General features: G+C 40.9%; 1 protein-coding gene across 1 annotated transcript; it reads right to left on the bottom strand.

Annotated features, from left to right (window-relative positions):
- Positions 1–995: 995 nt before the first annotated feature.
- On the bottom strand, positions 996–9951 carry LOC129583632 (uncharacterized). Its single transcript, XM_055475518.1, has 5 exons — positions 8848–9951; positions 5072–5231; positions 3940–4147; positions 2183–2278; positions 996–1794 (listed from the first exon to the last, which is right to left on the bottom strand). Exons 1-5 carry the CDS (start codon positions 8991–8993, stop codon positions 1115–1117), a joined length of 1290 nt encoding a protein of 429 aa, XP_055331493.1. The 5' UTR covers positions 8994–9951; the 3' UTR covers positions 996–1114.
- Between the last annotated feature and the right edge of the window lie 4038 nt (positions 9952–13989).

Here is a 13989-nt window from a genome sequence, read left to right as displayed (position 1 = left end):
CTGCACGGTTCATGCAGATGCTACACTCCTCTCTGTTGTTTCCTTTCTGCAAGAACCGTTTTTTGCGAAACAAAAACGCTTCATCCTGAAGTTTTTCGTTGCAAATAATGAGACTCACATACTCAAATATTCATTTCATTCTTTATTTTTACCCAATTCTTCATTTTATGTGATATACATAAATTTTGGTTGAGATCTTGTATCATCTGGACGAAAGGAATTCATAATCACTATACAAACGCAATCGGGCGCCACAAATTTTAATTTTGTGGATTGAAAAACAAGAGAACTGGAGAAACTGAGCAGACTTTTGAGGAATACGTATGTGGTGTGTCTTGCAAATTATTTACCAAAATTACTTGATCCTGTTATTCAGTTAAACGTTTTCGAAGCAGCTACAGTATCCATGATCGATCGCAATCTCGTTAGAAATCCATACACGGAAATAAAAGCTTATGCAGCATATAGGTTGTACAGTACCGTACGTATTGATTGGGCTAACTAATCAGCAAGATGAATATTGCAGTTGTTTTCGTTGTGCTTCTACTTGATTAATAAACAACCCATCACAACTTTCGCTTTGGCTAATATCAGATTTCGCACTCTCGTACGTTACAACCTAAAGCGGATGTGCGTTGCAATTTTACAGCAAAGAAAAAAACTTTTTGTTTTAAAGTCGAATTTATGTTTTACAAATCAACATTAATTAATACTGCTTTTTAAAACAATATGTGTAAACTTCCTCTTGCGCCAGCTGTCTTATAATGCTGTACTTGTTTTCATTACAAAATCCTTTACGCAAACAGCAATTTGAAGTAAACAAATTCAGTGAAATCTGCTGGTTGATGTTCAGAAGTACGGGTAAATTATTACTTATTATTGCGGCGGAAGTTTATGCATGTCATTATGTGACGCGCAGAATTTACTTACAATTTTCTTACAAAGAAATAGGATATAGTTCCATTTACTCTTTTTATCAGTTTTTACATTCGCCATTAAAAGTCCATCGTAACCTTAACATGATGAGATACAGCGGCAGTCGTGCAATATTTTTGAGCGGAAAATGTCAGAAACAACAAATAAAATATTTAAACCGCACTAGAAGTACTTCTAGTCATACTCGGTTGAGCCATATAAAAAATATTATAAGTGCGAATAAAGGATTTATACAATACTTTGCGTCACATAATATTAACAAAACGGAACGCGGTCGTAAAGCGCTGTTAGATGAGCTGCCAAAAAACGCAGCCGGCGCTTTGATGGACGGTTTTGATTTCAACGTTGTCTGTATCGGGATATTGGCCACTGTGGTGGCACTGAGAAAATCATCATCCTGATCACTATCGTCAACTGGGGAACTTCTGATTGTGAACACCGCCGCTGGCTTCACTGTTGTGGAGTGACGTTGCTGCTGCTGCTGCCGTCGCAATGTGGAATGCCGGTTATTGTTCCCTTCACTGCGCATGATCTTTTTATCGCTGGCGGCAATAAAAAGACCGCCATTTCCGGGAGGAGATTTGGTGGACGATCCACGGGAATGAGATTTTCTATGGGAAGGAACATGATCAGCTGGGCGTGGTGGTTGGGATTTTTCATCTGGACTGGATGCTGCTGCAGCGACGGCGGTGGATGTTGTTGTTACACGGACGGATAGATCCGGTTTAAATGATGATGACGGAATTTTTGACGACGCTGTTGATGCATCACTTTGCAGTTCTAAAGGTTGAGCGGGCCTGTCGAGCTGAATTACGTTGGGTGAGGAGAACGAGTCCAACAGATGCCGACTTGGAATATCTGTGTAAAAATAGTCGTAACAGATGTGCTTCTGTAGCGTAACGCATTCGGCGGACAAGGAAAACTTTTCAGTTCATTCAAATAGCACATTAATAACTTAATTCTAATAAACTGGCATTATTCAAAAAACAGTGCTGTCAGATGCAGCAGAGCTGTAAAAAACAATAAAAATCAACTTCGCTTGATAAGATTGCTTTGTTAATTTGAGTTATCTGTGTGAATTATACGCTAGTCTTCTCAGTGAGCTGTAAATTCATCCTAGTCTTGCTTGACCAGCTCCCGTCATGTTAAGCCACAATTCTCACATTGATTATTCTTTCGTAATCCGCTTAAGGTTAATATAACATAGCGGTGTCCATATTATTTATGCCTTATTGGTTGTGTATACCTGAACACGATACGAAAATCTGCAGACGCAGCGCCTGTGTCGAGCACAAAGCTTTTTCCATCATTTCCTCATCATGATTGTGTCCCGGCAGAGTACCTGTAATAAGCCAACAATCACCATGAGGGCTTTTTATCAGCAGGAAGGCAACTGCTGGATAAAACAGATGCTAGTGGATATTGTGCAGAAGTATTGATATTATACGCACTATACGGTATTATTAATGGATGGAGTGCAGTGGGTAATTAAAATATTCTGCGTCCATGATTATCTCTTTGAAAAGGCTCAACGGGTAAACATGTTAATCTTAATCTATTAGTTCGCTTAGTCAGCCGGAGAATTTGGAAGGGATTCGTTGTGTGCAGTAGCGGAGGTAATTGATTAGTTGCGGCCAGTGTATTCGATGCTGGCCGCAGCTCGCACAAAAGGGGTCTGTATCGGTGGACATGCAAGGGGAAAATAGGTTATTAATGCTGTGTGTCCCTTTTGCCTGGACCAACTGCATCAAATAAGCATCGTTTTCGCTAGCTCTCTTCCGGTTGATTAATTATCCGTGCAGTCAGAGATCGCGTTTCGTAGAGGGTGGTACATCTGTGTGTGTGTTAACAATGCCATTCCCGAAAGTCAGAAAGTTAAGGAGACCGACTGTATTATCGGGGCGGTGCGCGCGCCCGTTGCATCCAGTGCAGCCAGTGCACGGAGTGTATACAAAGCGGGTCAGATGTTCCCGGTGCACTGGACCGAAAAGGAACAAGAGCGCTCAGCGAATGGACAGTACTGTGCCAGTGTGTCCGTTATATCCCTTTGCACTGTTCGCGAGCGCAGAAGCCGGTTCACTTTTCAGTAGCCAGAGAAAATGTGTTGCAGGCGGTTGGGTTTTAAAAAGTCACTCAGGCGATAATGAACACTTCTGTCGATATGCGCTGCGCCATCTGATATTTCGATGGGCTTGCAAATTCGTTACGCTGACAATTTTCCCCGGCGCTGGATATAATGCGTTTTGCGGGTTGTGGTCATCTTCCAGCCGTGAATGCGCCTGATTGAAAATGACCGCATTCTCTTCTGGGTGTCTAATTTGATTTTGGCCAACGAGAGGCTCAATTGTCGAGATTTAATTCCACGCCCCGATATTAACACACAGCTACAGTCAAACATTTTTCGATGTGACGACGAAAAGATTAAAACTCCTCCATAATTAAAACGATCTCTTTCTCGTACAGTCATTTACTTTTCGTTGTAATAAAACGCACGAGACACTCATTTTAATTTTGAAAATTCCCTGAACCAGAAACAGTCATTAAGCGCTTGCGCATATTGCTTTTTAAAATGATTTTTAACGGATTCTGAAACGTAAGTCAGGTGGCGCCATTATAGCAATTAGAAAGACGCCCAATTTTCGAATGTGTTGACCAGTCCCGCATTTGTGTGCAGGAACAAGATAAACAATCGTAGAAATTTGCCGGTTGCCAGATTATCAACTTAAGCACCGGTGGGAGATTTTAAATACTGAAGATCTAATCTGAATTAGGGCCTGCTGTGTCACTGGGCTCCTGTAAACCATATCAACCTAATCGAACGGCCAGCCATGCACACAGTGGAGCACAAGAGAAACGCGCTAGGATCACATAAAAAATTCAGTATGTTATTCTCCCTAACAACCCATGCAAGAGTAATTATATAGATGAGGTGGCCTGTTTACGATCCATTTCGCTCCTTCCAGTGATGATGCTACACATCTGTCCAGTTTGATTAAAACTCACCCAGGAAATAATATTCCTGATTACAGTTGAATTCCGGGCCTTTAGGCACTGGCGAAAACATCCGGAACGAGACAGTGTACTGGTATTTGGCTTTTATCCCGGTCTCCGCCGTTTTCCCTGGACACCGCAATAATAAGCGGACGTGCTTACGGGACAGTCGACCCCCCGTCAGCGCACTGAAGCAGGATTGATAGTCGGAGCCATCCACCTGTAAAATATTGGATGACAGAATTAAAATGCGGCATATTATTTCCACCAGCCTAAACGCTCAGCGTCCAATTTTCCTTTATATAGAGCGTGGGCATGTGCATGCGCCGCATGCGTTAAGGAAATTGGAGCACCCAGGATTTGAATCTGTGATCAGAATGACCCCTGGCCTGTAAAGGGCTTTCTGGGGTCAGGGCTGATCCTCTTGAAAAATGTTTTAAATCAGACGAATTTACGCTCAAGAAGGATTAATTTGGATTGTGCCAAACCGGCCCAGTGTCCGCGCGGCTGCTATGCCGGCCACACCACAGTCACCCGACAAACAGATCGAAGCGGCTTTAGGATGTGTTGCTATTCTTTCTCACACTTGCAGTGTGTAGCCACTGTACAGCAAAATAGCCATAAACCATCTTATTCAACAATTAATGGCACAGGAACGCGCCGACTGGAAGCGAAAGTTTTTTGGAAAAAAAGTTAAGTGGTCAGCAAATCTCTTAGGGGAGAACCCCAACAAGTAGCTCGTTTGGTGACACTAATAAACAAACAGCAATTTCCATTTTTATGATGCTAAATCGTATTAACTGCCGGGGTTAAAGGACATTGATCATAAAAAACAATCGACCGGTCATACACGCAACGCCTGTATGCCCAGAGAGCTAAAATTACAAAGCTGGATTTCGAGTAATTTTCAAATCTTCGAAGCTCTTCCAAGTATACACTTATTTCAACTAGAGCTGTTTAAAAGAGGGCAGTAATTATTATGACAATCATAACCACATTAATTTTTAAAATTTAAAACTTTTCAGTGTATACCATGGAAAATGCTTTTACACCGTAAAAGGTATACCAATACAGTACTTCTATGGATGCAGGCAGAAGTTTAATTACTTACTGTGCATTGTACATGCGTTGTACTTGTACATACCATATAAATTTCTTCGGCACCGTAAAAATCACTGGGACTGGCATGCTTCTTTGATCCCGTAAAGCTTTGGTATTGTGAATTAATATAATCCGGACAGAAGAAATCCAACGAGTCATGCATTTGCACGACGATCCTGGCGGGATTCGTTCGATTATTAAACCTATAACAAGATAAGACAAGAAAATGACCATCCCGAGCCGTCATGATGATGCCTGTCAAACTGATAGCATCGTTCTCGCGCCGAATGATGTAAAATCCTTCTGACAATTCGGCGATGGTCATCAAAAACTTTATACCCACATTCGCTGATCATTTGACAAGAGTAAAAGCCAATTAGGACTTAAATATGCACGGTATACACACCGATAACCGGAAAAATGCATACTCTAAGTTAAAAAAGCCTACAGGGCATCTTCATACTTTGAATAATTTAAATTGCTCATGTACGTCAATAAATAACATGCATTTTGCCCACTGTCCACTCAGCGGTCAGTGGTCAGACGGAGAGAGGGTTTATGAGATTTTTAATGGATGAATAATTCAATGAATAGTTAATTAGCTCGGCAGGCGACATTAAGGCATCAACAAGCCGCGGCCAAGTGGTTAAGAAAAGCAATTAGTCCAGTCCACTTTGTGCGCATGGGCTAATAATTTATGAAAAGTCACTCTTGGCATATTTATCTGTAAGAATGCACGGGGAAGCTGCAGAGCTGGTTTGGCCTAATTACCACAATAGTCCACAAGCACCCGAAGCACCCACTTTACACTATTCCTACTTAACGATGACCGCTTGTTCAAACATTCCTGTTTATCAACAGAATAGACGCCCGACTAAATGTGCAGCAGTTTTCTGGTGTGTACCTAAAAATTATCAGCGGTAAGCAAATGAAAACCCTCTGCTTTGTGCCATATTGACAAGCTGCGAAGTGTGATGCAATATACACACAATAATAAAATCGATCATCGGTTACTCCTCCTTCCGTTATTCTCACTGCCAATTAGTAGTTGCAAAGAAATAGATCATTTGATCTGGACTTCGACTTGATACACTAATTTTCAGCAAATTTGTCATTTTGAAATTTATACCGATTTCACACTCCGGCTGGTCAGTTTACGAGCATTTATACTCATGTAAAACAATCTTGTAATAAACGGGTCTTTAGTAACATGCGTCGTTAAACAAAATAGTAAATAATAGCAAAAAAAGGAAGATGGCTTCAGTGACGCGTTACGCTGTTTATTTGTGCTATAGAAGTACGGATATTCACGGTCATTGTATTCATGTTAAACATTATCGAATCTTTATTACTTTGTTCCTTCAACAAGGCTAAAATAAGTTTTCAACTATTGATCGATGCTAAATTTTTTTCTCCTTCTTAAAACTCGGCGACACGCTTGTCGAGCACAAACTGCTCAAATCCTCAGTAGAAAACAAAGCCGACAACATTAGTCAGCTTAAAACAACATGTAAGTCTCTTCTGTTGACAGATGCATTCTGTCAGGAAGGAATTTGATTGGAAAGAGGAAGATCAACAGACGATATCAATCACATGAGCAACATCCTGGACTATCTCTATTCCCTTGGATGCACTCCAGTATTTTTCCGGTGCATTACGGAGCCGTGAATTTGATCAGCAGCACATTTGAGTGTGCGCAGCTTGTACGGATCAACCGTATATGCATGCAATATATATGCATACTGTGCTAATATTGTACAGCGGCCAATTTCACATCATTCTCGAAGCGCACTGTCATTACGGGGATTTTAATAGAGATGATATGGACAAGTTGCTGCAGCATATTCGCATTATATGATATTTACTTTGGACTAATGTGAAGGCTACCAGCCGGCCCTTGTCCTCCCCTGACCGGCTCCCACACGTCCCTAATCTGACCTTAAGGATCCTCTACTCTGATAAGCCATCGTTTGATGACTAACACTCTTATACTGCAGATATGACGGCGCGCTGTGGTCGCGTGGCAGTATTCCCTCGCACTGGCAACAATTAAGTCGTCCCACGTTGGTCATCTCTCGCCCCTGTTCGTAAACATAACACCCCAAACGTTAAAATGTCCAAACCATTCCATCCATCACTGACTGTAAACAGTCCACTAGAAATATTCGATACTGGAAATTGATACCCCCCATACTCCTGTTTCTTGCCCTCTTCGCGCCCATTGGCAAGTGTTACAGTTGCCCGTTTGGCCATATTACGAATGTAAATGCCGGCCACCGCTCGTATATTATGTGCGTACAATTTATCACCCGGCCTCCATCCACATTGGTTTTAAAATGGTAATGACGGCTTGTGCGCAGAATTATACAGCAGTGAAGCCCATAATGATAAAATGCTTTTAAAGCCTATTACGTGCATGACGCAAAATAAATAATCATTTAAATATACTCCTACACAAACCGATCAGATGGTATACAAAAACAGCAATTGTAGATATTTTTACAAATTTGTATAATATGCGTACCAACGGAAAAATCTTGCTGTGGTACTTCAGTCTGGCTTTGGTGATTTTTAAAAGAAGAAGATTATGATTTTTTTGCATGTTCACACCATTATATTTTTCCAGTCTGGTCAAATACGTACATTGCAGTGCAGCTGTATATCCCGAATATTTTTACGGTGACACGTTTCACCTGACGTCATTTTTTCCTATACACAGTTTGCTGCATTTTTCAAAAACCGACTTTTTATTTCGTACTGTTGTGAAACTATCTGTGTTATTTAGTCGCGGCAGTCCTGTGCTGCAAATAAGTGTGTCATACTCGCGGGCAAGAAACGTGAAGAAAGCTAAATACTTAACGAAGTAGCGGATTCGGGCGTGCTTCAAGCGGAACACTCTTGGTTAAAATTCTTTGTGGTCATGAAAGCGACGATGATTTACTTTACTAAGTCTTTTCAAATCCATTTTTCAATACAAGCCCTGTCTGCACATACAAGTCGGTTGTGCCGGTCGTTTGACCGTGCGCAAAAGTAGTGGTCTGACTGGAATACAGCTCAGCTGCACATACATTTATCGACGAAAGAGGAAAAATATTGCTTATGTGACCGGCTGAATGGAACATGTGTGTTTAATAACTATTTGCGTCCGACCACAATATCCGCAAAAAGGCTAATTCATGCATGAGTATTGTCAAAATATTTTCTGTGCCCAAGCATAAGTATGTATCCGGCCATCTTAGATGAGCAATAAGGTGGAAAGGAAGAGTACATAAGGATAAATGGCCGAATCCTCAATAGCCGTCGTCTCATCAATTTTACCTATTCATTCCTGTATACACACTCATACTTCCCTTATATATGACCGGCATTATTGTACTGCCGACACCGCTAACCAAGTTCCCACGAAAATCTCATGGAGATTGGTCACTGTAGATTAATTTAATCAAATATTCCAAAACCTTCGCGAATACTAACACCAATAGCAGATGCCATTTTGGGATCAGGTACATGTATACTGCAGGAAAGCTATTGAGATTTTATGCAAACAATCCTTCAATAAATTAACCTACATTTCTGCGTAAGGGATACGTACGTTTCGTCCATGCCAGATATGCAAGCTCTTACCCCAAAATCAGGAATATGTGCATTAATAGCAAACTAAATATTTTCACTGGTCAGCTATTGGCGAGCAAATATTGATATTTTGACAGCTTAGTTATAGATTTCTCTATAATACTTCACTTTCATGCCACAAGTTAGTCAAATTTTGCAATGTAGATCAGTTTAGCCAACTGTGCAGACTGTACACTTATGACTTACATAGGGAATTCCGGAAACCATATAACCGGGGGATACTTGGGAATCTTGTACCGGGAAATGCGTTCTCGCTCACTGAACGGCATTACACTTTGTACCAAAGCAAAAATTATCAAGCAGGGATGATTAAAAAATCCTTCTGGCAACATTCTCCTCAAAATAATTTACAATATCCACCGTTGCAATTAATTTCATCCATGGTATGAGCCATACAACGGCGAGCACATTCCAGCTTTCCTGTTATACAGCAAATAAAAACAGTTGGCACGCTTTCCTATGTTATATAAGGGATCGGGTTTTACGGAATAACAAAACGCTTGAAATGTTGATAAAACATTTTTCAGTGGCAAAAATCATTCAGGCCAAGATGGCCATTGTCACACTATACAAAGGTCATCAGACTGGTTGGCACTTTGCGGCAAGCGCAACCGGAAGTTGGGTGCGAATTCCCTCTTAAACCGCGCTGCAGATTGAGCCAAGATGAATCAATTGTCACCGCTATATGCGCACTGGATCAATGTCGAAATCCATGTGCCAAATCCTGGAATTGAATGCACGAGTAATCTAACACAACCAGCTCGGCGATGTATATACAGGAGACAGATTACAGCTTCTCATCAGCTGGACGCCGGTTAATATTGGCGCTGCATGGGGATGAAAAAAAGCGGCTTAATCATAGTGTGTAGATGTCCGCATACATGCTTTATACATATGACGTTAGCACCGGCTTGACTTTGAGAGATTGTTCACTTTCCCCACTTATCCGACACTAAGGCTAATATCCAGGCGCAATGTCGTACGGGCGTCGTAAGCTGGTCCGTGTTTTTAAAAAGGACTTTTACAACGGCATTTATTGTTCGGCTGGCAGCGGAAGCGACAGATGCACGAGACTAGGCTCCGGCCAAAAGGATGCGGCAATAATGGATAATCGCTTGGCCGAACTGACAGCGCATCATATCCATGATCATTGCCCACTGAGTGCGCAAATGACTTTCGCTTTGCGTTTGCGCCAGCTACTGCGCGTTTATATCTGTAACAGAGATTCCGGACAGGGTTTAGAGATCAGTTGTTCCCAGTATAATAAATGCAACCAGGAGCTTGGATCTATTACACAGTAGACACTCTACTGTACACATACTAAAACTATCCAAGCTGAGAGAAATTGAAAAGATGCAGGCAGGATAGACGCTTTGAGGTTGCCGGTGGGGAGGCGGGGCTATAGCAGTGGTTCCTTCGGCGCCCAAGGGCAATGCTCCATAATACGACTGACAATTGGTTCGTATTACCCAAATTAAATAGATTGTGCGGCTTCTACTTATTTCGCATTTACCACCCTTGTATGTATTCTGTGACCAGGTTTACAAAACTGAATTATCTATAGCTGCCGCATATCCTAAAAACCGAAGGATGTTTATCCTATGATTTACAATTGTGTTTCCTCCAAGCAATTAATTTTTGCTAAATCTTATGTAAGGTATCAATCACAACGAAAACTGATTTTCTAAATAAAAATAACGATACATGTAACAGGAAATTAAGTGCTTACGGGTTAGCGAGCGCTATGGGTTTCATATAATGCATTGTACATTTTTAATACCTGGCAGTGCTAGAACTCATTTTGAAATTAAAAATTATTACTTGTCGCACCGATTTGTATCTGTATAAGACAGAGATATCTCGTACCCAATGCTCATATGCAGCTTTTCACTTCGTTGCCAATATCAACTCTCGAATTTATTTCCCTGGCGACTTTCTCGCGTTTGCCAACACTTTCGTCTCTACGTAGTAATAATATGGATTCGATAATAACATGGTTGTACACTGACTGTGCATCACCGCGGGAGGACGTCCAACTACGGTGCGGTGTAATGACCACTTACAATTCTTCGTAAATATTTTAGATTAGCTAGAGGATGGTTATTACGGGAAAGGCTCCGCCTAAGAATGCATATAGCACAGTGGTAAATAATTATGGGAACCTGGTTTTCAGCAGTTAATATTCGCTGAATTTGTTTGAGTTCTTTTAAGCTACTTGCTTGAACTTGAACAAAAAGGTTACAAACATTTCACTACGTACGTACTATTTAACCCCGTTGCAGTAGTGGTAGCTAAATCTGATATTTGTCGGTCTCTGTGTGGTTTGAAAACGATTTTAAGAAATATTTGTTGTCCTTGCTACGCATGAACACGTGGCATCACATAATACAGAATTTAGAATTCCTGTCTTGATGTTCCCCATATCAAACAGAATTTGCATGAAAAATGCTTCGACTAAAACTTATGCGTTATTTGCCCACTTTTGTATGTTCATGGCGTATATTACACCTTTTAATTACTCTATCATGATTGTGATACATACGTATAGTAAGTTGTATTGCAGTTACATTGTGCTTCTTGTTAAAATGCAGTGGTATGATTGCAGAAAATCTAGTACTTACCGGCACTATTGGTATCTCCTCTACAACCCTACCGCACACCACGTAATGTAAGTACAGTAACTCTTTTAATAATTATTGTGTACACCGCATATCCCGATCAGTTTGAGCAATACTGCACTCCGCCACAAAATAAGAGTAGAATACGGGAAATGAGATTTCTTAAAATGAATGGAATAAGTCCATCAGGAAATTGAAACTAGCTGATGATGCTTTCTGGCTTCCATTCCGCAGTCGCACTGAAGCAAGTCTACGCGACTTCCACACAGCCGGAAAGCCGGAGCGAGCGACAAGCTGCATCCAAACAAGTTCCATTCACGTACACCCGCACACCAGCAGACAACAGAATTCGTCAGTGTGTGTGTACATTGCGATTTGCAATAAAGTGTAAGTTATTTTATTCGAATAACATTTACAAAAATTATTAGTCATAATTTGGTGACTGGTGAGTTTATTGTATTTGGTTTATTCCCAGGTTTATGGATGAGTTTTATTTTTACGTGCGATGGATAAAAACTACAGCGGCTAGGATATCAGTGGTACTCTTTCGCGGATCACGAAGACAGATAAAAACGATTTGTCAACGTTAATTGGCACTTTGGATCCCGAGAAAATAATCGATGATCCGAAGATCATTGCCTGACTGATGTTTTCTTAGAGTGAAAATTGCTATAACTCGCTAAAATTCAACGCAGACAAAGGAAAAACTTCCAATAATAACAACACGGAATTTGCGCTGCATCTGATATAAATAAACCAAACTACCAAGCTAATATAGATATAAATATCGTATTTTAGTTTCAACATTCACATACATTCTTAGAAGTATAGAGTGCGCAACGAAAAGTCTAGAGCAGAAAGCGTGATTCGACCTTCATTTAAATTACTTGCCAGTTTGATGATTGATCGAAAACGAATGATCGAAAACGAATGATTGTGCGATTTTGCATGAAACTATTTCAAGTAAAACAAATTTTTTGCTTTCCTTCCTTTGAACTGTTGCCGGCTAGAGATAACTGGTTTGCTCATCAAAGGTCCAGTAGTCGTCGAACAGATTCTGAATACCCTTCACCCAATTATGATACGCAATATCCTTTTGATGCAAAGCTTTCGGCTTATTTTTGACAAGTAGTGCTATACGGCAAACAGGAATACTTCTCTGACACCGATGATTAATGGCTTTATTGCGCAGAAATGTGAGAAAAGCTAAGTAAATGCTGTAGATCACCAAATCAGAACGGATGACATTATGATTAATGTGGCCGATGGTATGGAAAAACGGTGAATATGACAAACAACAAGCTATAAAATATGGAACGAGTGAGTGGCCGCCTTTTGAAACAGCTATTTAGTTTAGATGTTACATATTTTTTACTATTCTAAAAGCAATATAGATTTAAAAGAGTATGTATGCACATAGTTCATAACCAAATTAGCTAGTTACGGCTGTAATATTTTGATGTTATATAGATATCTATAGTGCACCATATTATTATCAACCGTTTCGTTGTTTCAGTTAAACTTCTCCGTTGGTAGGACGTTTGCAATTGTATTACGCAGTTCTCAACGCAAGCGCAATTTGTAGTTTCGTATTACATGATTTTTTTGCACTGAAACACAGGTGGGTATTTTACGGCATTGATTTATTGCTTTTACCCATGTGTATGCAAAACAGGGGCATTTCTGCTTGTGCACTTAGCTCAAGAGATTTCCATTGCGACCGCAGCGTGATTTGCAAACCTGCATCTCTTAAAAAAACATTCCCATCTGCCGCGCCTTTGCACTGGCTTGCTCTGTCGACGTTTCGAGGCTGCTGTTACCCAACTACCAAAATGATACAACACAAGGCAAATATCAGTGTATGACGATTTCCGACAGCGCTCTTGACACCAATCACTGTTTTCTCTTTCACGATGCCGGGGCTTACCCCCATTTTTGAAAAATTACTCGAATTAGAGACAAAACCACGGAGTTATAACGAGCAGCGTTTGATTCCCCCGTTCTGAGCCGTGCTACGCGCGCATACACGGGAGTCCCATTATACGCCCGGCACCACTCATTGAAAGGTGCCCAGCGGCAAACCACGACACTGTTGGACTGACCTGTTGGTAATATTCCCATCCATATCTAAACCGTTCACTGGTGGTCTGGCCTGGATTTGCAGTGTGCTGCAGCAGTGCCAGTGTGTGGAATTCTTCTATAATTACTGGAAGCTATATCATCATCGGGTCGATGCCGATAAGACTTGTAATTTTCTAGCTGTTATGCAAGTTAATGGATCAAAGCAGCTTCCCTGGGGGAGTGCGTTATACTTAGTAGTCCACCCATGTTGTCACGCCACGGAGGTCCCGCACAGCACTGATCGCCCATTCACGCAGGCGTAATGGAAAAACAGCAAATTTGTTGTGCTTTCCAGCGCCTACTTGGTTGTGGACACAACGCCGGTGCTGTCCAAATAAACGGACGAAAAATGAAAATATAAAAAACGCTTAAAGAATTTTGTGGTAGGGTGGTTTTATGAACACAACTGGAAGATAAAAAACATGCGCGCATTTGCATGGCTGTGCAGTTTGATCGCTGTTGTACTCGTATTGCAAATGCTTCATATCTGTACATTGCGCATGTAAATTTCTGCCAGATGACGTAAACGTTAACGTACACTCTATCTGGAAAAACACGAGACAGAAAATCCAGATCAGAAAGCCACAAA

Source organism: Paramacrobiotus metropolitanus, unplaced genomic scaffold (genome assembly GCF_019649055.1).
Source record: "Paramacrobiotus metropolitanus isolate TYO unplaced genomic scaffold, Prichtersi_v1.0 Parri_scaffold0000011, whole genome shotgun sequence".
NCBI lineage: Eukaryota > Metazoa > Tardigrada > Eutardigrada > Parachela > Macrobiotidae > Paramacrobiotus > Paramacrobiotus metropolitanus.
This window is presented reverse-complemented; position numbering and strand designations above follow the sequence as displayed.

What these genes read in the sequence shown, in the direction of transcription:
- LOC129583632 (XM_055475518.1), bottom strand. Translation starts at nt 8,993, where the DNA reads ATGTTGCCAGAAGGATTTTTTAATCATCCCTGCTTGATAATTTTTGCT. An exon ending in TGGTTTCCGGAATTCCCTAT is followed by an intron (nt 5,232 to 8,847) that starts GTAAGTCATAAG and finishes ATCTTGTTATAG; the next exon opens with GTTTAATAATCGAACGAATC. An exon ending in TCAGGAATATTATTTCCTGG is followed by an intron (nt 2,279 to 3,939) that starts GTGAGTTTTAAT and finishes GGCTTATTACAG; the next exon opens with GTACTCTGCCGGGACACAAT.